This window comes from Alligator mississippiensis, chromosome 15 (genome assembly GCF_030867095.1).
Source record: "Alligator mississippiensis isolate rAllMis1 chromosome 15, rAllMis1, whole genome shotgun sequence".
Lineage (NCBI taxonomy): Eukaryota > Metazoa > Chordata > Crocodylia > Alligatoridae > Alligator > Alligator mississippiensis.
In genome coordinates this window covers 13,071,114-13,095,128 of record NC_081838.1, presented here as the reverse complement: position 1 = coordinate 13,095,128, position 24,015 = coordinate 13,071,114, and the positions used below count along the sequence as shown (strand labels likewise).

Sequence of the window (24,015 nt, the reverse complement as noted above, 5' to 3'; positions counted from 1 at the left end):
GATTAGAGAGAGCCCAACCCTCCCTGAAGTACACATTTATAGCTAAACCCAACATGAACCAGTTTAAGATTCTGCCTTCGGGCAAAGCGTGTAGAAACTCAGATTCTGACATGTTGTTAAAATATCCCAAAATGTATCCTGGTGTCCATCTCCTACCTCAAGATCAAGGCACTGCGATGGGAGGTGCTTATGTGCTCCTGCTGGATGCACTACAGGATTTTGGGTATACAGCATTACACTGAACTATGAAGAATACTAGAAATCATGCACCCGAATTCAAAGCAGAGACACTCCAGCAACCGTGCTGGTGCATATTTAAGTGCTGCATTCTTCCATACTGCTGATAGTTTGTAGAAAATTGTTGTGAAGACCAAAACAATAAGCTATTGAAATGCCAATTCAGAATCACACTGCACTAGTAGGTATTTAAAATTGTCAAGCCTCCAAGATTAAATTAGAATCAGGGACTTTAATAATAAGCAAGTTAAGGAATGATTCATAGAGGGGGGGAAAAATGCATTAGGTTTGGACTTATTCAACAACAAGGGACTATTACTAAGCAACCATTTTGAAACTCCCTGAAAGTCAGCATCTGTCTGATTGATTTCCTTTCACTCAAGATCTTCTCTTAAAAACAAAGTCTGAAGATTACAATCTCTAGCTTGTTGCAAGTGTGAGACACTCACATTGCTATACCTCACATTAAACCGGAACCATCAAACATGTGTTCAGCAAACAGATGTAATTTCTTTCCAATGCAGGAGCAGTCATCTTCACCTGCACGGGATTCCAGCTACACCCCATGGTCACACCAGACCCCTCCGCAAACACAACCGGACACCACTTAAAGAAGAGAGAACTTAAAATTTAGGGGAACCCAGGTGTTCTGATCTTAGCACAAGACTCAGCCTCTGAAAAGAACAAGAAAACTAACTGTATTTTCCTCAAACACAGCGATTCTGCTGCAGAGAGAAGGGGAAAAAATGAAGACTCACTGTAGTGAAACAAGTTTTATAATTCATTAAAGTGAATTATCTTACTTCTCATACAAACAGTGTTAGACAGTCAGGGGAAGAAGAAAAAAAGACAAGCAAACTGTTAAACAAAGAGCTCATCAGCAGTAAAAATCGTGTCTCTTGGAGAATTTCAAGTTATCCATCTCACTTAATGTCTTCCACAGTTCTTGAACGGAGGATACAGTATCACAACTGCAAGTATCTACATGAGAAAAATTCACACACGGAATTGAAGAATAAAGAGTAGGAGCAACTGTCCCCATATACGTGCATGTTTTGGGGGAAGGAGAGAATGATGCTTAGGGCTTAAACAAGAGGTGCTTTGAACCAGACAAAAGCAGCAGCCATGTAACTGGGAAAGGGAACTCTGTTTAGGCAGTTTCCTGGTGGAAGGAAGCAACAACAGGTATTTGGGATGGATGATAGAAAGAGGGGGTCACAAGACAGCCCAAAACAGGCTGATTCTCCTAATATTGCGAGGAGGGGACTAGATCCCCCCCACTCTGGAAACCTATTTATCTGCTTCTTATGACTTTTCTCTGGGGAGAGGGTAGATGCACTAATCTTCTTCCTACCTTAAAAAAAAACAAAACACCCAGCCACAGGACTCCTGTAGCTTCAGGACCACACTAAGTTTGGGCTAGCTGAGATTTTAGATGTGGCTGCACTTGTCTTCATGAACTAGCATACCCGCTGGAGAGCAAACTTCCAGACTCAGGAACATTGTTCTGTGTTCTGGGCCAGGGGAGTGGGGACAAGCAGAGGAGAAAAGCCCAACTATAATATTAAAAAAAAAAAAAAAAGTTACATGTACCCCAAAGTCCTCCTGCCAATTCTGAACATTTTCACAATCACTTTTCTCCTTTTTGGGCCTCACTCTCCTCTGCTGTCATGTCTAGGACCCAGCTAAGCAAGAGAAAACTGCCCACCATAAAACTGGAAAAAGAACCCTACTCTTGTAAAGATCTTCTCACTTTGGCTGTTCCTTTTAAGAAACCACAGAAAGACATTTTCAGACTTAAGGGGACTTTGCTACTCAAACCCACATGTTTCTTTCCCAGCACAGGGCTCAGGGATATCTTGATAGCAGAACAAAAAAACTTTCACAAATTAAGCACTGTGCCTTCATGTATTGGAAAAAAAAAATGAAGGTTTTAGTTTAATTATGAAATCTTTCTTATAGGACATTACAGAGCAAGTGGTGCTCATGGGCAAGAAATGGCAGATAGGGCTTTGGTTGGGTACATTTAACAAAAAGAAATAGAGCCTGCCCATCCTCTAGTAAGGCCTAAGTAAAGCCAGGGCTGGTGCTACACCACCAGAGTCACAGGTGAACCAGAACCACTTGGACAGAGGGTGTATAGAGGACCAGTAATGCACTGGCCTGATGACTGCTCACCCCTGGGCTGAAGTCTCATGGCTCTGCTGAAAACATCCCCTCCCCCTATTTGGAAGGTGCTCGCATCAGAAAGCACAGGCCTTGCATTTGCACACTGGTTTGCTCCTGGGCACTATGCAGTTTTTGTGGTTCAGTACAGAAACTCGAGACCTGTTTAAGAGAGTCAACCCTGCTAGAGGATGTCCCCCCAAATGCCAGGTTTCGAATTAAATCTTAAGAGGTTCGGAACTGACACATGGCCAAAAGAGGAAAAGTTTGGAGAGTTCAACATCTTGACCAGGGCAGTTAGCAAGGCATTGCTCTTTGACAACAAACACGCTCAGAGAGAGCAGGCAACTGCTGTATCTAACACCACCTAAAGCGTAATAAATTTGGGTACTGAACAGCAAGACTTCTTTAAAGCAAGGAAACATGAAAAATGTACACAGAAAAGGAATGGCTCGGAGAACGCCAACTGCTGGGATGAAAACCAATAAAAGCAAGGAAATGTACGGTCAGGGGTGAATTCTACCACATCTCCTCCAATGCCTCTGCACAACAGGGCACCTTCCCCTCCTTCCTTAATGCTCCCTGTCGCGCAAGGTACTGGTGGAGACACAGTTCATTTCATCCCTAACTGAGAATTCCTCTGGCTTTCGTTTTCTGCTGCAACCTTAATGTTCTTTTAATGTATCCCCCCATCCCCACCCCTTGCAACTCTCAATCATGCAGTAGGGTGCTTCAACCTTCAGGAATTAGGCAGGTCCCATGGACACTGCTGGCGGGCTGTGCAAACGAAGATCATCTCCAGACTAGCACTGGGACCATGTCCTCAATAACGTGGAATACACAGCTTATGCCCAAGAAAATAACCATGTTCCAAAAAACTGGGGGGGGGGGGGGGAAGGAATCCAACATCCCAAGCAACTATTAAACCACCAAGTCATCGGGGAGACTGTCAGGAACACCCTGTCACTGGAAATAGCCACCACCACAGTGAAAATGAAATGCCTCCATTAAACATAAATCAAAATGGATGTGGTTGTGCAGAATTCCTAGACTTAGCTTCAGGACTGAAAGAATATGGTCATATTGACTCTCACTTGGCTAAGGCTGACATGGGAGGGAAAAAAAAGCCCCAGAGAATCTTTATAGATTTCTCTGCACTTCAAAACTGTTCTTCATTCTAATTTTAGACAGAAGCTTTGGAAGCTACTCTAACACCCTCACACTTACATGGCCCTTGAATGCCAAATGCCAATGTTTACTCAAATTCAGAAGGATTTCAGCAATACCCTGGATGCTGCTATCGCGAGCAGCCGGTTTGTATTGCATTGCCTAGGTTATCTGCATAACAACCTATCCCCTGTGACCCAAATTAAGTTAGTCATCTCCCTGTTCTCCATGTTCTTCCTTAAACATACCTTTCTTTCCAAAATGTCTATAATCTCTAGTTCCTTCAAACCATCAACCATCTAAAAAAAAAAAAAAAAATCAGGAGAGAGAATGAGCTGCAATAAGTAAAACAAACCCTTCTGTTGTATCCTATTCCCCGACATCTTTTATATGCTCCTTTCCCATCAAGGCTACAAGCTTGCTGGAGCAGAGACTATGTCATCTATGAAACACTCTGCAAACTTTAAAGCACTTCCATGGATAAGCACTAACATTGTTTTTGGAACATGCAAGATAGCAAGAAGCAAGCGGAGAACACAGTCATAATAAGAAAAACGGTTTTAAAGGGATACCATCAATCGGCAAGGCAAATTTCTGTCTGAAAATATGATTTTGCATCATTAAGTTAGCACCCAGGATGGTTAAAACAGATTAGAGCAAGACACACACACCACGCTATCTGCGTTGTGCCTTTGACTCACTTTCCATACAGCCAGTTTCCGCTGTTTATGCGGAAATTTAGGAAGAAAGAAACTAACAAAAAATTAGCCAAAAAAAACATAAAATATTGACAGCAGGAGTCCAGGGTCAGTGGGGAACCTAAAATTAATATTCTTTTGTTTTAATGAGTCAGACATTAACACCCCCGCCCCCAGATTTAAGACATGCTTTTCTCTTTAGACATCTTGATGAAAGGTGGTCTAGGCCGAGAGCCCTCTTAAACAATTATTTAGTATGAAAACAGGGTAAACGCCAGGACTGTGGCTAAGGCTCTCTCTGAAGCTTCAATCGCCTTGACCACAACAAGAATTGTAAGTAGCTCTCCCTCCCCTGCCCAACCTCACAAACATCCCAATCACACCAAGAACGCTAAATCCTACGTTTTTGAACAGGCATAACTCGGCTTCCCCGATCAGTCCCACCGGCTTCAGCTAGACTCTTTGCATGGGGAATCATATGCATAACTGGGGCCTAGGCATACACACCAAGGGGACGATGCATCGGGAACCTCTGCCCCGTTACCAGAAGCAGCATGCCGCCATAGTCAAATCCACTGCACTTCTAGAGCTGTGCTTGAAGTCCCCATTTCAGAGCAGGCTGGGAATGAGTACAAAAGCACGCTTTCCAGCTCATGTGTCCACCACATAAGTGACACCTTATGGGTATGTGCTATTGAGTTTGGAATGCAGGAGAAAAAGAGTTAGTATTACCCTGGGTTATTTTTAAAATAGCCAGAAAGTGCCAGAACCACCACCAGGTATACAGCTCTGTTTTAGGTCAGCTAAACATTGCACTCACTAAATCGACACAGCTTTAAAAAGAACCCTTCCCCCTCCCCGCAGGTTTCCCCCTCCGGTGCTGGAGATGGAACGGTGGCTGGAAGGTTTGCTGTCTCCATGGGCCACCAGCATCTCTCCGGAAATGAAGGTTTTGTTGCTCCTGGCCGAGGCCCACTGACAAAGCTGAAACCTTACTCTCCTGCTTCCACTGTGTCAAAAGCAAGAAGGTGGGGCAGGAGCTCAATTACACCAGCCACTCCGGAGAGCATGAAGAGAGGGGCCCGGGCCAGCAGCAGTACAAACAGCTTTCCTGGAGAGACACCGCTGCTCCGGAAATAGTGTTGTCACAGTAAAAATATGGTAGTCCACCCAACTTGCACCGAAACATGCTGTGCAAGCGGAGGTGAACGAAGAACACTAGTAATCCAGGCCAGCCAGTCCCACCACCACCCTGGCACGCTGCAGAAACAAGACTCATCTTCTTTCAGGCCTTACGGTGCAAGAGCTCTTGGAGATCCCATCTTACAATATCTCACTGTCAAATGAAACAGCTCCTGAAGGGAAAACCTTTATTTTCCTTACACCCTACTCAGATGAGCATTGCAGCTCCACACATTACAATGGATATGTGCCACCGAAAGTCTGCCAGCTCTTCCACAACATCTAAGGCTTTTTCCACACACACATCCTTCCATTCATAAACAGCACAGCTCCGTGGACGTTCACTACTTGCCCATAATCTTCCTCTCAACAAGCAGAGCTGACAAGGTGGCTAAAAATGCCTGTGACCTAGAAGCAGTCCCCACTGATAGGGCTACCATAGCACTAGAAAAGTGAGGCATTGGTAGGAGCGTTGCCAGCAGATCAAGGGAAGCAATTCATCCCCTCTATTCAGCACTGGGGAGGCCACATCTGGAGCCCTGTGTCCAGTTGTGGGCCCCCCACTACAGAATGGATGTGGACAAGTTGGAGGGAGTCTAATGGAAGGTGACAAAAATGGTTCAGGGGCTGGGGGACATGACATATGAAGAGATGCTGAGGGAACTGGGCTGATTTAGTCTGGAGAAGAAAAGACTGTGTGTGTGTGGGGGGGGGGGGGGGGGGAAGGAGGATTTAACAGCAGCCTTCATCTCCCTGAAGTGGGGGGTTCGAAAGAGGATGGAGCTGAACTGTTCTCAGTGGGGGCAGATGACAGAACAAGGAGCAGTGGGCTCCAATTGCAGCAAGGGAGGTTTAGGTTGGATATTAGGAAAATCTCTCTCGCTAGGAGGGTGGTGAAGCACTGGGACAGGTTACCCAGAGAGGTGGTAAAGTCTCCATGCCTGGAGGTGTTTAAGACCCAGCTCGACAAAGCCTTGACTGGGATGATATAGTTGGGGATGGTCCTGCTTGAAGCAGGGGGTTGGACTAAATGTGACCTCCTGAGGTCCCTTCCCATCCTCATGGTCTATGATTCTTGATGAAGGGGCTAGCACAGATAAACAGTGATAACTACCCAGCAACACCATCCTTACAGAAGTCCCCAGTCAGGTTCTCTTACTACTGTACTTAGCTTTGCAAATGCAAAGCAAGAGAAGGTTTGGTACATTCTGACAAGGACAGAATTGCTGAAGTTCAAAAATTAAATAAATAAGCAAGCCAAATTATCCCAATTACCACCGTGACATTTAAAACCGATTAAGAGCAATGACTTTAAGTTTCAGAGAGAGCAACGGATGCAAGAAATGTGGGAAACATGGCAGAAGCATCTTCTCCAAGTACCCTGCTTGGGGCACTGCACCAGGAAGACAAACTAAGAGCAGCTCTGGATTGGCAGCTCCTCACCCTGCACATTTCAAAGGGCTATCCCAGGCAAAGAGTACGCGGTTTACATGCAACGCAGACCCCTTGAGATGAAAACCTGATGGAGAGGAGCAAGCCTACAGAACAGTGATAACGGGTCCTTAGGCTGTTTCTGAAGTAACCAGAAATCTGCGCCTTCTGTGAGGGGGAGTTGCTGGAAGTCTTCCGAGAGTTACAGTTTTGGAAGGAAGCAATGGAGCCCCGAACCGCACTCACACTTCATATATACGGACAGCAGCAGCAGTAGTGAGGTTACCACACCAACAAATGTACTACAGCTCTATGCAAAGGAAGTATTTTTTTTTTTTTATGCATCTTTCAGTGGGTTTATCCAATGCTATAAAACTGCAACTGCATGTGGCATTGTCTGATAGGTTGAATTTTTGCAAGCAAGAGGTGGATAGCCTTACACTGGGATTAGATTTATAGCCAATCTGGTTTGGTTTTTTTTTTACTGCAACAGAAACGCTTTGCTGCTGTGCCTCAATATGAACATGACGCAGAGCTTCAAGTTCAATCCTTGTTATACAAGACAGCTTTAGATGGCACCTGGCAACTCCCGAAGTAGAACAGTACTTTATGAACCAGACGCCTTTTTTAAATATAAAAAAAAGTCATCCTCCGCAACACAGTACACTGGGCTGCAGAAAACATGAGATTCAAATAAGATATGTTAGAGAGTGGCTACAATTCCAACTTTGCTCTTTTTCCAATGGCAGTAAGTCTTCGAGCTTAAGCTGCTCCAAGACTAGTTAAACTTCAGTCAGGATGCTGCAAAATGGGATTCATCCTAGCCTGGGACCAGAGGGGCTGCTGGTGAGACAAAGCCTGGCATTCCTCACAAAGCAGCTACATGTCCAGAGGCTTATAGAGGCCTTAACCTAAGCCCATCATCTGTATACATCCATCTCTGACCAGGAAGCAACTGGGAGCACAACCAAAAATGGGATGGGAAATAGCGAGCAGGGTCAAATTTTTAAAGCTTCAGTTAACTTTCCTAAAGAGACGGCAAAAGAGCTGTGAATAACAGTGGAAGAAGCCAAAGTGAATGAGTCCACAACCATGTTAACCCCCATGTGTGTTCTGAGTCCACAACCATGTTAACCCCCATGTGTGTTCTGGGCACCTCACCCCGAGGACCATAACTGCTTCTCAGCAAGACACACGGGTAGGCAAGACACTTTCACGATCCCCTTAAATTTAATTAATTCAGTGAAGCAGCAATTTCTCCTGCCCCCTCTCAACAGTGCTTAAAAGTAGACACAAAGAGCAACACCTTTTTTTGAGCAGCTTCGAACCTAACACAAACCCAGTTGCTCCAAGGCAGTTACCCAAATTCACAGATGCCATTTAGATCTCTCAAACAGGAAGTCAGACTACAGTAGGTGAAGGCAAACCACAGCCTTACAAAGATGGATGTTCCCTGTCTGCTGCATGTTGCGTTCGGTTTCATGTAGCCACGTGATCAGGGAGCATCGAAGAAAAAGTGCCACTTGGTATTGAAAACCTCAAGCTACTCGGAAGCCAGGTCATCCATCCAAAGATGCCTTCTGAGCTTTGGAGGCAAGGCACAGGCTGAGGATGAGCACCTTGTGCATAGCCAGGAGTATGCACACCTGTGCACAGAGGGGAACACGTTGTGGCCACATTTAAACACGTGGCAACTGCAAGACAGACCCCTAGCATGAGCAGCACCACACAAGAGGTGCCGAGCTACTCAGCGCTCAAATCATTGACTAGACATCATGGCCTGGGGCACGAAGGACAAGTAGCATGTGGGTGGCATCGCTTGAAATAAAGCAACGTGCTATTCACCTGAGCAGAAGGGAGAGGAGGAATGGACCCAGGGGAGCAGAGATTCAAGAGAAGGGGAACGCTCCCACCACACCTAGACAGATAAAGAGCAATTGCTCCCTGCACGGCACCAAGAAAGAAGTCTCACTTGCCGCAAGCAGCCACGTAGGATCCCTAAAAAAAAAAACCCCATTGTCCTCTCCAACTGCCGCACAACAAAAGTCGGAACCTCCCACTCCTTCAACAAGGACACGGTCCCCACGCTGCCGCACTCCCTTTCCTCCTCCAGCCTGTCAGCATCCAAGACGCACTCAAAATGCTGTTGCGGGGGGTGGGGAGGGTGTTAGGCAAGTAGACGGCGATGAGGAGGAGGAAGACAGAGATGGCAGATCGATACGAAAGCATCCACAGGATCTTTTTCTGCCTTCTGCTGCATCCCCCCTTTGCCCAGAGCATCACCCTCTGCACCACGCAAAGCCAAGACCCTTGGTCCTGGCAGGGAACAGAGGATGGGAAGCTGTGGGGTAACGGGTCTCTTCCTCAGCCTCTGGGCACCACGAAGGGGCACATGCCCAGAGCAAACTGGGGGGGGGGGGGGAAGAGGGGACTCCTCCCTGCTTCTCCAGGAGGAGAAAAGCTGCAGTGCCAAGAGAGCCCCTGCCTTGCGCTCCTGGGCGACCGCCTCCCTCCCAGATAGGAAGGGCGTGGACGCGCCTGCTCGTGCCACCCACATGCTGGGCAGGGTGCAAAGCTGAGGGAGGAGAAAGGCCACCGGGTGCAAGCCCCCGCGCGGCAGTGGGAGTCCAGCCCGGCCCACCCCGTTTTCGGTGGGGAACGGGCACAGGCACAAGCACTCACGCGCCAAGGCTTCCCCAGGGAGCCGGGGGCACAACCAGCTGCGCCGGGGACGCCGGGCCGGGCAGGGGGGAGCCAGGGAAAAGCCGCCTGGCAAACAGCAAGGAGGAGATGGAGCTGTGGGGGGGGGAGGGGGCGCTCACAGCGGGGGGAGGGGAGCAGCGAGGACGGCACAGACCGCCCGAAACGGGGCTCAGGTGCGGGGGGGGCGGCAGGGCGCCCCTATCCTCGCCCCGGGGGCCGGCGCTGCATCCCCCGCCAAGCGGAGCCCGGCCCCCAGGGCCCCGCCAGGCACGCGAGGAGGCGCCCCATCACCCCGGGTAGGCCCGGCTCGCCCCGGCCTCTGCGCCCCCCTGGCCGGGCCTGGCACGCGCCCCCCCCTCCGTAGTCCGGGGCCCCGCCCCCGCTCACCTGCCGGGGCCGGGCCGCGCCGGGCCGGGCCGGGCCGCGCCGGGCGGAGCAGGCGCCGCGCCGCAGACACCAGCCGCGGCGGCAGCAGCAACCGGCACCACCACAAACAATGCCGCTGATTGGGCAGCGGCCCCGCCGCGCACGCTCCGCCCCCCGACCCGCGGAACGACGCCCATTGGTCGGCGGGCCGGAGCGACGGGCGAGGGAGCCCGTGCGAAGCGGAAGGCGCCCCCAGGCTCCCGCCCTCTGGCTTCTATTGGCGGGCTGGCCCGGTGATAGGCGTGGAGGGCGGCCAATGGCGAGCTACGGAGCGCCCCACGGGGAGCCTGTAATGGGTCCCTTAGCCTGGACATCCGGGTATCCCGTGGCCCTATTATGTGTCGGCGGGCAAGAAGCAAACTTTGCTGCCATGGGGGAGTTTGGGCCCTTGGCGGTCACCGTACCCTAATTGCCCCCCATTTGCCCTGGGGTCACAATGGGGTGCTGGCCCATGCTTGGGCATCCATGCTAGGCTGGCCCGCCCCATTCATGGTGGGGTCAGAGGGCACTGGCTTGACATGTGGCCACAGGGTGGCACTGGGAGGGTGCCAGCCTGTGGGGCCCTTGGCAGTGGGGGCCCCTTGGTCAGCCACGGTCCTGCCGGCATTGGTTCCCAACTGCAGACACGGGAGGGACAGGGCACGGCCTCTGCAGGAAGCCAACCATGGGCAGCCACGGGACCCCCAGGGCCAGTGCTGCACGTGGATCTGCCCCACGGCCCTCCCACGAAGCCCACGGGTCGCCCCGTAAGACAAGAGGCGATGGGCAGCTGCAGCCCGCGGTTGGGGAAGCGCCCGCTGGCCACGAGAGCTGTGAATGGCACGAGAGCCCTAAGAACCCAGCTGCGGCCGAACACGACGCCTCGCTGATGCCAGATGGGGCAGCACCGCGGTGTTGGCACCTCGCTGCCCAGACAGCCTCGCATGGGGTGCCCCAAAATCAGCACCACCTAGCAGGCCAGCACCACGTGTTAGTTGAGTGCAACATCGCGTCCCCTGGGCAGGCGGCTGCACTGTCCCATCGTGGCCCAGGGGCGCTGGGTGCAAGCAGCGTGTAGCAGGGCCGGGTGCTGATTGCAGGATGGCGTCTTTCAGGTGCTGGCCTGACCACAGTCTCTGGCCTCATGCTTCGCCTGCGAGCCCTGGGGCAGGGGCTGTCTGTGCAGTGTGTGGCACAACACCTGGCGCTGCAGGATATTGGCCCATGACCGGGAGTCCCAGGTGCTGGTGCAGCGTGGTGGGGCGGTGCCGTGGTGCCACCTCCCTCTTACCAGACAGGGCAGAGCTTGGGTGTCCCCTTGACACAGGCTGGTTGGGAATTGCTCCCGGCTGCGATGGGGGAGCAACCCTGCACTCCTGCAGGGAGGGGACACAGGCCATCAGAGCAACTCGGGCATTTGTTACGGCCCTCTGCTTACAGCCACAGCCCTAGCCCTGAGCGTCAGGCTCATCCACAAAGCACCTTCCCACCCCCTATTTCTAGCTGCTGCTCACACGTCACCCCTCGTCCGCCGACTTGGAGCAGGACAAGGGGGGAGAGGGAACTTCCTGTTGCAAATGAAAAGCCCAAAGTCTCTCTGGGCCAATTCTCTGTGGACTCGCATGGGGTTGTGCAGCTGGGCCTGACCCCAGGCCTGGGCCTGTGACCGGCAGCAACGCGCCGGCGCCTTCCTGCAGGCACCAGGGAGCCGCCAGGGTCATAAACCAAATCACTCCAGAGAGCAGGAATTTGTGGCCCATGAACTGTTCTGCCAGAATTCAAGATGGCTGCCAAGTGGAAAACATGGCGTCAAGCCAACACTCTAGCCTTTCTTGTCCGTGATCTATGGTTTATTTCCACGGCCTTCTGCTCATTGGGTGGCCGCAGGTGATTGACATAGGCCCTGCTGCAGAGGCGTGCCCGCCGATTGGCCAAAGCAAACCGAGCAAGGAACTTGTCAGCCATCCCAGCCAATCAGGGTGCGGGGACAAAAAACAAAGCAGTAACCTATTGATTTCCTCCTGGGGCTATTTCTGGAGAGATTAAGCAAAGCAAATGTAAAATGTCTGGGCTGGCGCTCCCGGGGGAGGCTGGCAGCGCTGTTAGCTGACCATTAAAAACAGAAGTGTCAGTTTTCCCCGTGCCGTGCTCTGTGGCAGCGCATTCAAGGCACTGTAATTGGTTTTGCGTTGGCCCCGTGCGTTTGAGCTCCGGCCAGGAGGAGCTGGGAGCCCCGCGTGGGCTCTGCATGGAGGAGAAGCCAAAGGGCCAGGGGCCAAGGCAGCCCCAGCTCGGCTCTGATCGGAGGTCGCACCCACACACTCCCCGGCTCATGCACTGGGGCTCCTTGCGGGGAAGGGCTCATGCCCTGAGAACGCGGGAGATGGCTGCAACTTGGAGCACTGTCCCAGGGCGAGATGCCGTGGCTGCCTTGCAGCTGGTGTGGCCTCTGCTCTGAGCCAGAGACGCGTCATGCCCCAGCTCAACACGAGGGCTGCAGTCTGCAGTGCCTGGCCTGAGCCAAGGCTGCGCAGCCTGGACCGCGCAGCCGCCTGCCAGCCTGGCCCCCCGCCCACACCTTTGCAGCCCCAGCCCAGGCAGGGACCACCGCCTGCTGCAATCAGCAAAGGACAATGACAAAACACCCGAGGGAGGACTTTGGGCCAGGACCAAGCAGTGGAAATGCTGCCAAATTAACTGTACTCTGGCCCCTCTCCCAGCTGGTGGGTGCAGGAGGGCTGAGACCCCCAGAGCCTCAGGTTGGGCGCAGGCTGCTGGAGTCCCTGCCTGTGGCTGGTTCCAGTCTGCCAGCAGGAGCTGTGCGGAGCCAGAGCGAGCCCCTGGCCCAGCCCCACAGCCCCCGGCTGCAGCGCCTGGTGCAGAGCCCCCAACCCGGCAGGTCAGGTCCCATGCTCGCAGGGCCAGCCCCAGCGTTGGCTGCAGCAGGGGCTGCCGCTGGCAGAGAGCGAGGAGGTCCCCTGGGGCAGGGTGGGGCTGGTGAAGTCACGCTGGCTGTGCAGAAAGGCCTCCTTTATGAGTGGCCGCCCGGCGTCTGGAGACATGTCGGGCCAGGGCTTTGGGCAGTGGCACGGGGGCGGCCCGGCTGCACACAAGGGGTCAATTGTGCGCGCAGCCCAAGGCCGCACTTCCTGCCCCACAACAGCCAGCAGGGAGTGGAAAGGGGACAGCCCAGGGGCTCCCCACCCCCCCCAGCATACCCAAAACAGGGCAGGAATGGGGCTTTTGCAGTGGGAGCTCAGAGCCAAGGGGCATGAGGGGCTTTGGAGGAGTCTGGACATGAGTAGGGGGTGCCCAGCAGGCCAGGGGCTTGGCTGCCCAATCCAGCCAGATGCAGGTACTGCAGGGCAGGCAGACACAGCAGCTGTGTCCCCGACCTGGACAACAAAGGGCACGGGAGCCTGGCGGAGAAAAATACTGAAGCGGCTTTATTTACAAACCCAACCAAAACCCACCATAGGGGCGGCGCCGTATTGCACAATGTGAACCCCAGAGAAAGCCCCCAGCACGACCCAGCCTCCCCCAGCCCCTTCCCCGCCGCGCCGGGGGGGAGGGAGGGGGGTTCCAGTGCAGAAGCAGACGGGGGGGGGGGGCGCTGAGCTGAGGGGTTTCAAGGCCACTGGGTTGGGGTGTCTCCCCCACGCCCCGCCCCTTCCAGGAGGGAGGCTGCGGGGGCCAGGGCAGCATCCCAGCTGTTACAGCACAAGCAGGGGCAGGCGTGGGGGTTGGGAATAAATAAATTAAAAAAATATATTAACACCGACGTAAAAAAAAAAACAAAAAACCAACAGAGAGAGAGAAAACCGCCTCCCCCCAAAATAACAGTGTCCAAAAATAGAGAGCTCTGGGGGCTGGGGCTGGATGCCGCCCATTCATGTGTCTGTCCAGTTCACTATCAGTGTGAGTGTCACATGCAGGGTGGCTGGCAACGGGGCCATGCCAGGGGCCCTGGGGCCTTGCTCTGTCCACCCATGGAGCTGGGGGGCAGGGCAGGGGCTGCACAGGGCTGCCCCATCAGTGTACAGTGCAAGGGGACCCCAGCAGTGCAGGGGAGGGTGCAGCTGCCTCTGTCCCCACCTGAGGCAGGGGGGGCTTCACTCAGAGCAGAGTCTCAGCTGCCCCGCTAGGCTGAGTACAGGGCCGTGGGGGGTGGGCAGTGGAGCCCGGCAGGCATGGAACGGGCTGTGCCAAGATTCCCCCGGTCGCCGCAGAGCCAGGCTAGCAGGATGCTGCCTGCCAGGCTAAACTGAGGCTAAAGTGCCATCTGGGTGTGGGGGGAAAGGGCAATCCGAGGCCCACCCCCTCCTGGGGCAGGGGATGGAGGAGCATGGCCCCTGCCCCAGGAAGGCAAGAGGCGGCTCATGATTTGGTATCAACTTTGCCGTGGGCCCCAGCGTCCTTCCCCTGGGCCAGCCCCTCCGGAGCCCTCAGGGCAGTCCCTGAATTCCTTCTGGCGTGTGGCAGGGAGGGGGCAGCCATGATGCTAGCACTCCAATGTGTGCCCAAAGCTCTTGCGACAGTCAATGGCCTTAGAGCTGGGCGGCTGTGCCCGCCGCCTCCGCAGCTCCTCCTTGCCCACGCTGCCTGCTGCCAGTTTGCTGCAGGCCGACTTGTACTTCTTGTCGAAGGCAGCTACAGGGGACAGGGGAGACCATCAGGACTGCGCAGTGGGCACTGCTACCAGGACATACCACAGCCCCTTCCCACCCAGCAGGTCCTCAATCCTGGACAGAGCAGAGAGCCCAGCTATGTCCCACACGCCAGCCAGCTGTGTCCCCTTCCCTGCTCTCATTGCCCCAGCCTGCCCCTACCGATGTCCACGTGATCCTTGCCCATCGCAGCCAGGGTGAGGAAGAGGATCTCTCGGTAAATGCTCCTGGGGAGGAAGGGGAGGGGAGGGGGTGAGACGGGACTGGTGGGGTCGGGGGAGTGCTGCAGCCAGGGCCAGGGGAGGGTGCAGACAGTACCTCTGCATGCGCTGGGGCGGGGGCTGGGCCTCCAGGAAGAGGGCGATGGCCTTGTGCACTTCACCCAGCCCCACATGGTTCAGCACTGCCTCCAGGAAGCTCAGTGTGAAGGGGTGGTCACGATTAGGGTCACGGTGCTGCCAGCCTGGCAGGCGGGTGGGGATGTGGCCTAGGGGTACAGTGGACATCATATCAGGGGTCTGTAACCCCCAGGTCTCCTGCAGGCTGCCCTTCCCCCCCGTAGATAGCCCCAGTGCCCCCCAACACCTGCCCTCACCAGTGCCACAGCCCCCCTCCCCCCACTCACCGTGGAGCCGCCAGAGCATGTAGAGTGGAAGGCAGCAGCTTGGGTCAGGGGTCAGGACATCCCAGAGCAGGCGCACGCACACTGGGGGCGCATCCAGGGCCTGCAGAGAAACCCTAGGGAGTGAGTGCCAGGAGCAGGGCTTGGCATGGCAGTGGGGCTGCCACCCCAGCTCGAGCGCCCATTACCTGGGGCACAGGCGCAACATGTTTGGAGGCCAGGACCAGCTGCAGCAGGTTGTTGGGCAGCTCCAGGCGCTGGAAGAACCAGACCAGGTTCCAGTAGATGATGGGGTGGCTGTCGACCAGCTCAGGCTGGGCCAGAAACTCGCTACCCTCGTTCTCCAGCAGGCTCTCTAGCTCCTTGCGCAGCACCAGGGGGCTCAGGTAGGCCAAGTTCACCACCTCTGCCCGCTGCGGGGGGCCCCTTGGCACCTGGGGGAGACCTCGGAGGTCTGAGCAGCGCCCAGGCCCCAGCCCTGCCAGCCCCCTTATTCCCCGTCACACCCTGGGTCCCCCAGCCCTGCCAAGGCCAATGCCCCTCAGGCCACAGCTCCCCCCCAAGACAGACCCCTCCCCACCCAAGCTGGGCAAGAGCAGGATGCTTGTACCCCACCCCCACCTGCAACCCACCCCCTACCGGGTACTCGGCGCAGCCGTTGCAGAGCGTGCGGGCAGTCCCAGGTTCTGGCTCAACCTCGTCCAGGGCCAGGCAGTGGTAGCGGTCACTGAGCACCGGGCCCTGGCCCCCAGAGGGCAGCCCTGAGCCATCCCGGTAGGTCCCGGAGGAGCCGGTGCAGCTGTCAGAGATGCTGGGAGAGAAGAAAGGGAAGCTGATTACTGAGGGGCCTTTCAGAGCCACCCCCAGGTGCAGCATTGGCCCCAGGGGCAGAAGGTGGCTGGGACCAGGAAAGAAGGGCAGCGGGGGCAGGGCTCTCACTCTTGCTGCTGCTGGAAGTCCTGGATCTCAATGCTGAGAAAGGGCACAAAGGAGCGGGTGCAGAAAGGGCAGGCCGTCTTGAGGTTGGAGTCATCCGAGGTCCAGCCAGCCATCACCTCCTCATCGTACACCAGAGCGTCACAGCTCTGGCACAGCGAGCAACTGGACAGCAGGATCTGGGGGCGGCACTGGGGTCAGCCATGTCCCCACCCCCTCCCTCTCAGCACCTTGAGGCAGGGAGCAGCCTCAGCACCCACCTCCACAGGGGGCCCCTCGGGGGCAGGCGCCGGCACTGGTTCTGTCACCAGGTCCGAGGACTTGCGGAGGCTGAAGCTGCCAAGCGACACATCCGACAGGTCGAACTCGCTGCCCAGGGAGATAGAGCTCTGTGGGGAGATGGGCCCTGAGCTGGGGTCAGGCAGGGACCCCCGTTCCCATCAGGAATCCCCTGTGCACGGGACTCCCCAGACCTGCTCCCTAGCACAGACCCAGGGGGCTGCAGAGGCACTGGGTCCTGGGCATGAGGGTCTGGGGCTGCTGGGACTGGGAAAAGCCCAGCCAGGAAGCAGCAGGGAGCTGCAGGGAGTCCCCAGCCCAGAGCAGGCAGCCCCCAGCCTACCTCAGAGGCAGTGGAGCCGGGGCGCTCGCGGGGGTGCAGCAGGCCATCCATGGGGCTACGGCGGGGCGGTGGCTCCCGCTGCTCAGAGGCGCGGCGCAGGGCCCCGGGGTCGCGCAGACTGCTTGGCTGCTCCATGCTGGCTGTGTGCCGCAGCGAGGGCCGCTTGGCCGGGGACAGCAGCTGTTGCAGCTTGGCAGCTAGCCCTCGACGTGGCGTGCCCCCTGCCAGCCTGTTGTGGTTCTCATCCCGGCGGCCCGGCTTGGAGCCCCGGGCACCTGACATCTCCAGCCCCTCAGCACCCGGCAGCCCCTCACTGCTGTCCAGTGTCAGCCGGTCGCTCTCATCCGTCAGGAAGCTGATGTCCGACAGGCTCCCATCCTCCGAGCTGGGGGCTGCATCTCGCAGCTGCTGCAGCCAGGGAGGCAGGGCGGATGGCCCATCGCCGCTGGGCTCCAGCACTGTCAGGGCCTTGAGCACTGTGAGCAGGGAGAGCGGGATCAGGGGGTCCAGCCCTGGGGCTCAGCCCCCCCCAACCCCACTGCTCCTTGACTCACTGTGAGCCACGCCAGTCTCCAGCGTGGAGGGCTCGCTGTGGGGGAAGCTGAGGCTGCCGCTCTTGGTCAGGGAGGCAGCAGGTGGGGGCTCACGCAGGCTGCGCCCGGCCCAGGTGGTCTGACGCTGCAGGCTGGAGTGTGGGCGGACAGGGGCAGGGGCCTGGCACTCTGAGAACAGGCCAGGAACAGGCCGTTGGGCATCGGCTGGGCTATGCCCCCCCATGGCCCTGTCCTCCCCCCACACACCTGCCTGTGACGGTGGCGGCTGCTGCCGCTGGCGCAGGGGCTGCCGGAACTGCGCTGCACCCAGCACCACGTTGCGCAGCTTGGCCCAGCGCATGCGCCCACCCTGTGAGCTTGATGGCCACTTACTCTCCAGCACTGCCTGCAAGAGAGTGCATGGGGGGCACCCATGCCCCGGTCACCCATACAACCCCATGCTCCCAGCCCAGTCCCCCCAACCCATTCACCCAGCCCAGTCCCCCCTGCACAGCCCACTCGCCGCCTGCCATAGGGGCAGGCTGCAGGAATCTTGCCCCACCCCCAAGGCCTGCCAGGGACCCATTGGGGGCCCCCCAGGGTGGACAACGACTGGTACCTTGTTGTAGTAGCCGTAGGTGATGGTGTTGGGCACAATGCCCGCCCGTTTCATGTCCAGCAGGACGCGCACTGAGAGCACCGGCTCACCGTACTGCCCGCACAGCTGCATCAGGATCCGGTAGCACACCTAGGGGGGAATGGGATGAGCAGCCAGGGGGGAGTATACCCCACACCCAAGGTCAGCTGGAGTCAGGTGCATGTGCACTCCCCACTGGGGGTCAGGGGCATTTGCACCCCCTTCCTGGGGTCAGGGTAGGAGGCCCCGATACAGAGACTGGGTGCACTGGCGGCACAAAGGGCACATCCTACCCTGGGGAGGGCAAGATAAATCACACCCCAGGGCACCAGTGGTGGACTCAGAGGGGCAGGGGCAGGGCCTGGGGCCGGGCCAGGGCCGCACCTCGTCGGGCAGCACCACCTTGCGGGCCTCCATCTGCTTGAGCACGTCGTAGGCCATCTGCAGTGCCCGCACCTTGGAGGGAGCGGCCCGCACGTAAGTGGGCAAGTAGATGAACCAGAGCCCGTAGCAGTGCCCCAGCAGACACTTGGCCCACATGTCAGGCACCGATGAGTATTTCTGGGCCACACGCTGCGCCACCTTCATCTCCTGGAGGTGGGGGACAGGACATAGGGTGAGGGGGATGCAGCTCCCCACCCCACCCAGACCCCCGGCCTGCCCAGACCCCACCTCCGGGCTGTCTCTGCCCCTTGCACCTCACACCACACCCAATGCTGGCACTGGCTCTTACCCACTATGGGAGGACCTGAGCCCGGACCACTTGTCATGGAAGTTAGACTGGGGCCTCACCTGCTTGGTGCGGCGTGGGGCAGGGCTGCTGGGGGCACTGGTCTTGGCCTGGCACAGCTGAGCCATCAGCTGGTCCTGGGGGCGCTCGAAGAGCTCAGCCCGGAGCACAGGGAACCCATCATAGCTGGGGGGAGAACAGGCGAGTGAGCGGTGTCAGGGCCAGGCGGGGCTGGAGTGGTCGGGGAGTGGGGGTCGTCTCACTAGTAGAGTGCTGGCAGCTCGGCACCGTCAGGACCCATGGGCTCCTCGGGGGGCATGATGAAGACGGTGTGCTCGCTGCCCAGGGAGTCGTCCAGCTCCATCAGTGGCATGTCCTCTGGCTTCTCCAGGTCCACCTGCACCTGGGGGGGCAGACACAGCTGGATGGGGTGCAGACACAGCTCGGGGGTGTGCTCATGACCCAATAGCAATGCCCAGTGCCAGACCAGGGAGTCCAAGCCAATGGGAGCTACTGGCCAGACTGGCCCTGGCCCACAGGCAGCCCCAGGCATGTAGAGTCTGACCTTGTCAACACAGGTGTCGAAGAACTCGAGGCCAGTGTGGCGGTCACTGACAAAGGAGCAGTCCTCAATGAACTGCGTGAAGAGCTGCGTGCGCAGCAGCTGTGTGTAGAACTTGTGGTAGGCTCGGTCCCGGGACTTCAGGAAGCCTAAACGAGGGTGTAATGAGGGGGGTTTATGCTGGGGTCCCACCCAGCCCAGGGCTGCCCCCACTCAGCTGCCCCTGGGACTCACCCTGCAGATAGAAGAGGTTGCTGGAGTCACGGGTCTTCTCGGAGGGTGCCTGGGTGATGGGCAGCAGGTAGGCACGGTAGCCCTTAAGCACACAGGCCATGAAGCGCAGGAAAGCCGCCCGGATTTCCAGCTCCAGCTGCTTGCGCCGCCCATACACCAGGTCGTAGTCGGTGAGCAGGAACTCCAGTGACGCCTCCTCCACTGGCCTGTTGTACACTGCAGGGAGGGGCGTGACGGGCAGCTTGGCAAGGGCAGTCTTCCCCTGGCCCCAGCACCCAGCCCTGGAGAACCGCCTGCCCTGGGCTGCTCAGCCCCAGGTCCCCTCTGCCCTCCTGTACCTCATCCCCCAGGGTTCCTTCCCTTCCCCACCCACCCCACTCACTCTCATCCAGCTGCTGGAAGTGGGCATGCAGCGAGGCCAGTAGCACCTTGCAGGGCTTGCGAGGCAGGGTGCGGGGGGACAGTGCCTTTCGGTCCTCGCTCCTGAGGGTGGAGACGAAGAGAAGCACAAAGCAGAACTGCCCTTGCCGTCAGCACCTCTCCAGCCCCCACCCAGGGCAGAATTCCAGCCCCCTGCCCACCAGGCCTCACAGGACCCCTCATCCAGATGTCTCCAGGGCAAGGTGGGGTACATGCAAGGGCTGTTCATACACCTAGCACTGAGATGCAGCCTCCTCTAGGGGGCACGTCAGGGAGGCTGTTCCTGCAGAGGCCCCATGTCTGGGCACAGATGCAGCTGCCTCTGGGGTGAAGCTGCCAGGAGAACCCCGTCCCATGGGCTCAGACCCCCAGGGGGTCTCAGAGTCTGGCGCAGTTGAGGCTCTTACTGGAAGATGGTGTTGGTGTCGAGATCGACGCAGACGACATCATGGGGCGGGTCATAGAGATCGAAGTAGCTGGAGTGGATGCCCACGATAAAGGGCACGGGCGCGCAAAGCACGTCAGCCAGTGTCAGTGGGCACAGTGGGATGTAGGGGCACTGCCACCGCAGCGGGAAGATCATCTGGAGAAAGGTGCGAGGGAAGGGGCCGGGAGTCAGCACTGCACAGCTTAGGCAGCCCAGCACCCTACCCCAGCAGGCCGGGCCTCACCGAGACAAGGGCCTCGCCCACACTGGTCAGCACATCGGGGCGCAGCGAGTGGATAAGCAGCTTCTGCTCAGTGAGCACAACCAGCAGCAGTGCCACCGCATTCTCAGGGCCCAGGTTCTGCAGCAGTGTCAGGAAGCTGGCACCGCTGGGGAGAGAGCAGGGTGTGAGCAACAGGACCCTCACCCAGCCCCACCACACCCCTGAACCCACCATGAAGACCCCCAGCCCCTGCTAAGGGGCACCCAGCACCCCCCGCTCAGGGGCACCCAGCACCCCCCAGCAGTACCTGAGGGGCAGAGGGGAGGAGACGGGTTGGCATAGCAGCAGGTTGTCATACGGAGACATCTAGGGAGATGAGCAATGGGTCAGCGCACTGAGGGGGACTGAGGCAGACTGAGGAGCCCTGCAGCACCTTTAGTGTGGGGCTGCCACAGCTGGTGGCAGAGCTGGGGGGGGGAGGGATGACTCACCTGCACCAGGATACGGGGGCGCTGGGGAGATGGGAAGGGCACATTGTGCATGAAGTGAGAGATGTGCCTGGAGAGGGAAGGGTTGTCAGTGCCATGGAGGACCCAGGCCCCCTGCACCCCATCTGGTCCATGCCCGCCCCCACCCTGTCCACCCTGGGCTCAGCCCCCGGACCCGCCCAGGTGCTCACGTCTCAAGGGGCAGAACGTGGGGCCCTGAGATGGAGTAGCGGTAGATGAACATGAGGAACTTGCGGAAGACATCGAAGAACGGCCAGTGTGAGAGCACGCAGATGCTCTTGCGCATCTGCACCGACCTGCTGGCGATGGGGCGCCGGTCGACCACGCTGAGCAGGCCCAGCCGCAGCCCCTGCTTCTCAGTCAGCCAGTCCCGTGGGTAGGGCTCATAGAACTGGATGGCTGCCCCATACACCTGGTGGAGGGGCACTGTCACCGCCGGGACCAGCAGAGACACCTCCGTGCCCTGCCTTCGAGATCGCCCACTTGCAGCTCCTACCTTGTCGCCAGAGGACCCGGTCAGCACGAAGGTGGAGAAGACGGGCAGCTGGTACTTGGTGTTTTCGGGCCAGCTCTCGATGGTGGCACCCATGGGCAGGCAGAAGACGGGCACCGACTCAGGCAGTGGGAACGACTCGCTGTCCTGCTCGGGGTAGCGGCTCAGGAGCCCTGGGGGGAGACACATGGCTCAGGCAGAGGCTGGGGGAATGGCGGGGGGAATGCAGCAAGGCACCCACCAGCTTCCCAGGCAACAGGGACGTACCTGCCTCGTAGACCAGGGTGTTGGCTTTGGCCATGGCAATCTTGTAGCACAGGAACAAGGCTGGGCCCCACTGCACAGAGACCAGAGGTCAGGGCAGCCTAGCCGGAGGGCAACCCCTGGCCCTGTTGCTCCTTCCACTTCCCGGGATGGGGTGTCACAGCACCCCACACCCCACCCCGTGGTCCAGCCCTATACCCACCATGCCGGTGTTGAGGTTGCGGTCCACGCGGCAGAAGGTGTGGGGGGTGCTCTCGCCCTTGCTGGGCATGATGAGGCAGATGTCGGTGACACCCAGGGTGTTGTGGCCCTGGCTCTCGGCTGCCCGGCGGTAGGCCACGAAGGTGCGCTGGTGCCCAGGACCACCTGAGGTGAGGTTGGCCGAGCGGCTGTAGGGCGTTGTGTCCACGACCTTGTAGCCTGGCTTTGGGTGCTCCTTGCCTTCGTAGTGCACCCTGCCAGTAAGGATGGCATAGGCAGGGGTGAGTGGGCACTGCCAGGGACTCCCACCTGCTCCCAGGTAGAGGAGGGGGCACAATGCCCCCCAGCATCCTGCCCAGGCACCCACCCCAGCTCGATGATGGGGGGCTTGTCACGGCCCCGCTTGTAGCAGAGGTACATCTGGGGGTTGTTGAGGAGCCCGGCATTGAGGTCGACGGGGTGCCCGGAGGTGGTGGTCTCGATGCAGGTGAACCCCTGAGGCACCTCCTCGCCCTGCGAGCGGATGATGACAGCCACCTCGGTGATGGGCTCAGTAGGCCGGGCTGGCCGCGGCTGCTGCGTCTCCTCCTCTAGCAACTTGGAGGCATCTGTCAGCCCAGCCACCACAAAGTAGTCCACCAGCTGCGGCGGCTTCTCGTCCGACATGGTGGCGGTGTGTCACGGCATCTGGGGGAAATGGGGACCACGTCACACGGGCCGGAACCACGGAGCACACGGGGGCCGTGCCCGCAGTGCCGCCTCCAGGCTGGAAGGCCCAGCCGCCCGCGGCGCAGCGGGAAGCCGCAGGCCAGGCGAAAGTGCCGAGGAAGGGAAGGGCCTTCCTGCTTCCTGCCCCCACCAGGGAGCTCGGTGGGAGCCTGGCTGGGAGACAGCGGAGTGGGAGCCGAGGGACACCCCACCCCCTGCTCCGGGGTGCACCAGGCTCCCCCAGACCTCAGGCAGCCCCCAAGCCAGGCAGGACCCTGACGCATGTCCTTGGCCCCTGGCGAAGCACCGGCCCCTTGCTCACAGGCCCCTGCCCACGTGCCCCGGACCCCCGCTTGCCCAGGCAGCTCCCAGGCGTCCCCCAGGCCTAGGCTCCGCTCCGGCGAGTCGCAGCAAGTGAGCAAACAGAGCGAAAGGGGAAGGAAGAGGCCGCGGCCGCGTGCGTCACACTCGCTTCGCAGCCCAGGGGTGGGGAAGGTGCCAGCGCAGGGCGCGGACACGTGCAGCACCCCGGGGCAGAGGGAGAGAGGCCGAGGGGCCGGGGGAGCTGCTCCCCCCGCCCGGCGGCTCCGGGCCCCGCGGTTCTTAGGGCGAACGGAGCTGAGCTGGTGGCAAACCGGTCCCCGAGCCCAGCCGGTGCCGCGCACAACGGGGCATTCGCGCCCTGGCACCGCAGAGCAGGGAGGTGGCGCAAAGACCCTGTCAGTCGCCCGACGCTGTCCCTGCAGAGCCCGACGAGCACCGCCAAAATGCAGCCCCGGTCCCGGTCGCCATGGTGACGAAGATGACCGGAGGGGACCCGCGTGACGCCAGCAGGGACGTGTGGTGCCCGGGCCAGGCCTGGCAGCCGTGGGGACGGGGGGGGGGGGGGGCACGTGGCTGCCCCCGACCCCGCTATGCCCCCCCCCCCGGTGCCGGGACCGGCGCTGCGCGGAGCCGGCCCCGCGAGGGGAGCCCGGGGCACCGGTGGCGGGCCCGGGAGAGGCTCGGACCGACCCCCGGCTCCCCGGGCACGGCGGAGGGGGCGGCCGGACCCTGCTCCCGGCGGGGCGGGGCGGAGCGGAGCGGAGCGCCCGGCCGCCTGCGGCCCACCCCCGGCCCCGGCCCCGTGCTACCTGCGGCCCCGCTCCGGCCCAGCGGCGCCGCTGCCCCGCTCCCGGCATCGCGCCCGCTGCGGCCCGGCCGCTCCGCTCCTCCGGGCCGGCACCGGCACCTGCCGG

The 24,015-nt window shown here is 58.6% G+C and overlaps 2 protein-coding genes across 4 annotated transcripts in view; both read right to left on the bottom strand.

Annotated features, from left to right (window-relative positions):
- The window catches only part of GATAD2B (GATA zinc finger domain containing 2B), a 58,827-nt gene extending 48,775 nt beyond the window's left edge, over positions 1–10,052 (bottom strand). The window contains exon 1 of the mRNA XM_059718848.1: positions 9,972–10,052. The gene's annotated coding sequence lies outside the window, so the exon portion shown is untranslated. The remainder of the gene's footprint in view (positions 1–9,971) is intronic.
- A 3,362-nt stretch (positions 10,053–13,414) lies between these two features.
- On the bottom strand, positions 13,415–24,003 carry DENND4B (DENN domain containing 4B). Of its 3 annotated transcripts, XM_059718023.1 has the most exons (28): positions 23,911–24,003; positions 22,437–22,756; positions 22,071–22,323; positions 21,872–21,941; positions 21,608–21,777; positions 21,282–21,523; positions 21,094–21,160; positions 20,910–20,968; positions 20,624–20,768; positions 20,360–20,535; positions 19,915–20,015; positions 19,533–19,748; positions 19,302–19,447; positions 19,000–19,139; positions 18,799–18,922; positions 18,391–18,597; positions 17,989–18,117; positions 17,637–17,775; positions 17,391–17,558; positions 16,837–17,312; positions 16,475–16,603; positions 16,218–16,393; positions 15,918–16,089; positions 15,467–15,712; positions 15,282–15,381; positions 14,975–15,143; positions 14,819–14,883; positions 13,415–14,639 (listed from the first exon to the last, which is right to left on the bottom strand). In XM_059718023.1, exons 2-28 carry the CDS (start codon positions 22,733–22,735, stop codon positions 14,491–14,493), a joined length of 4,533 nt encoding a protein of 1,510 aa, XP_059574006.1. In that variant the 5' UTR covers positions 22,736–22,756; positions 23,911–24,003; the 3' UTR covers positions 13,415–14,490. The 3 variants fall into 3 exon arrangements, with proteins under 3 accessions (XP_059574006.1, XP_059574004.1, XP_059574005.1); XM_059718021.1 differs by having other exon boundaries at positions 17,391–17,775; XM_059718022.1 differs by lacking the exon at positions 23,911–24,003 and having other exon boundaries at positions 17,391–17,775; positions 22,437–23,842.
- Positions 24,004–24,015: the final 12 nt, after the last annotated feature.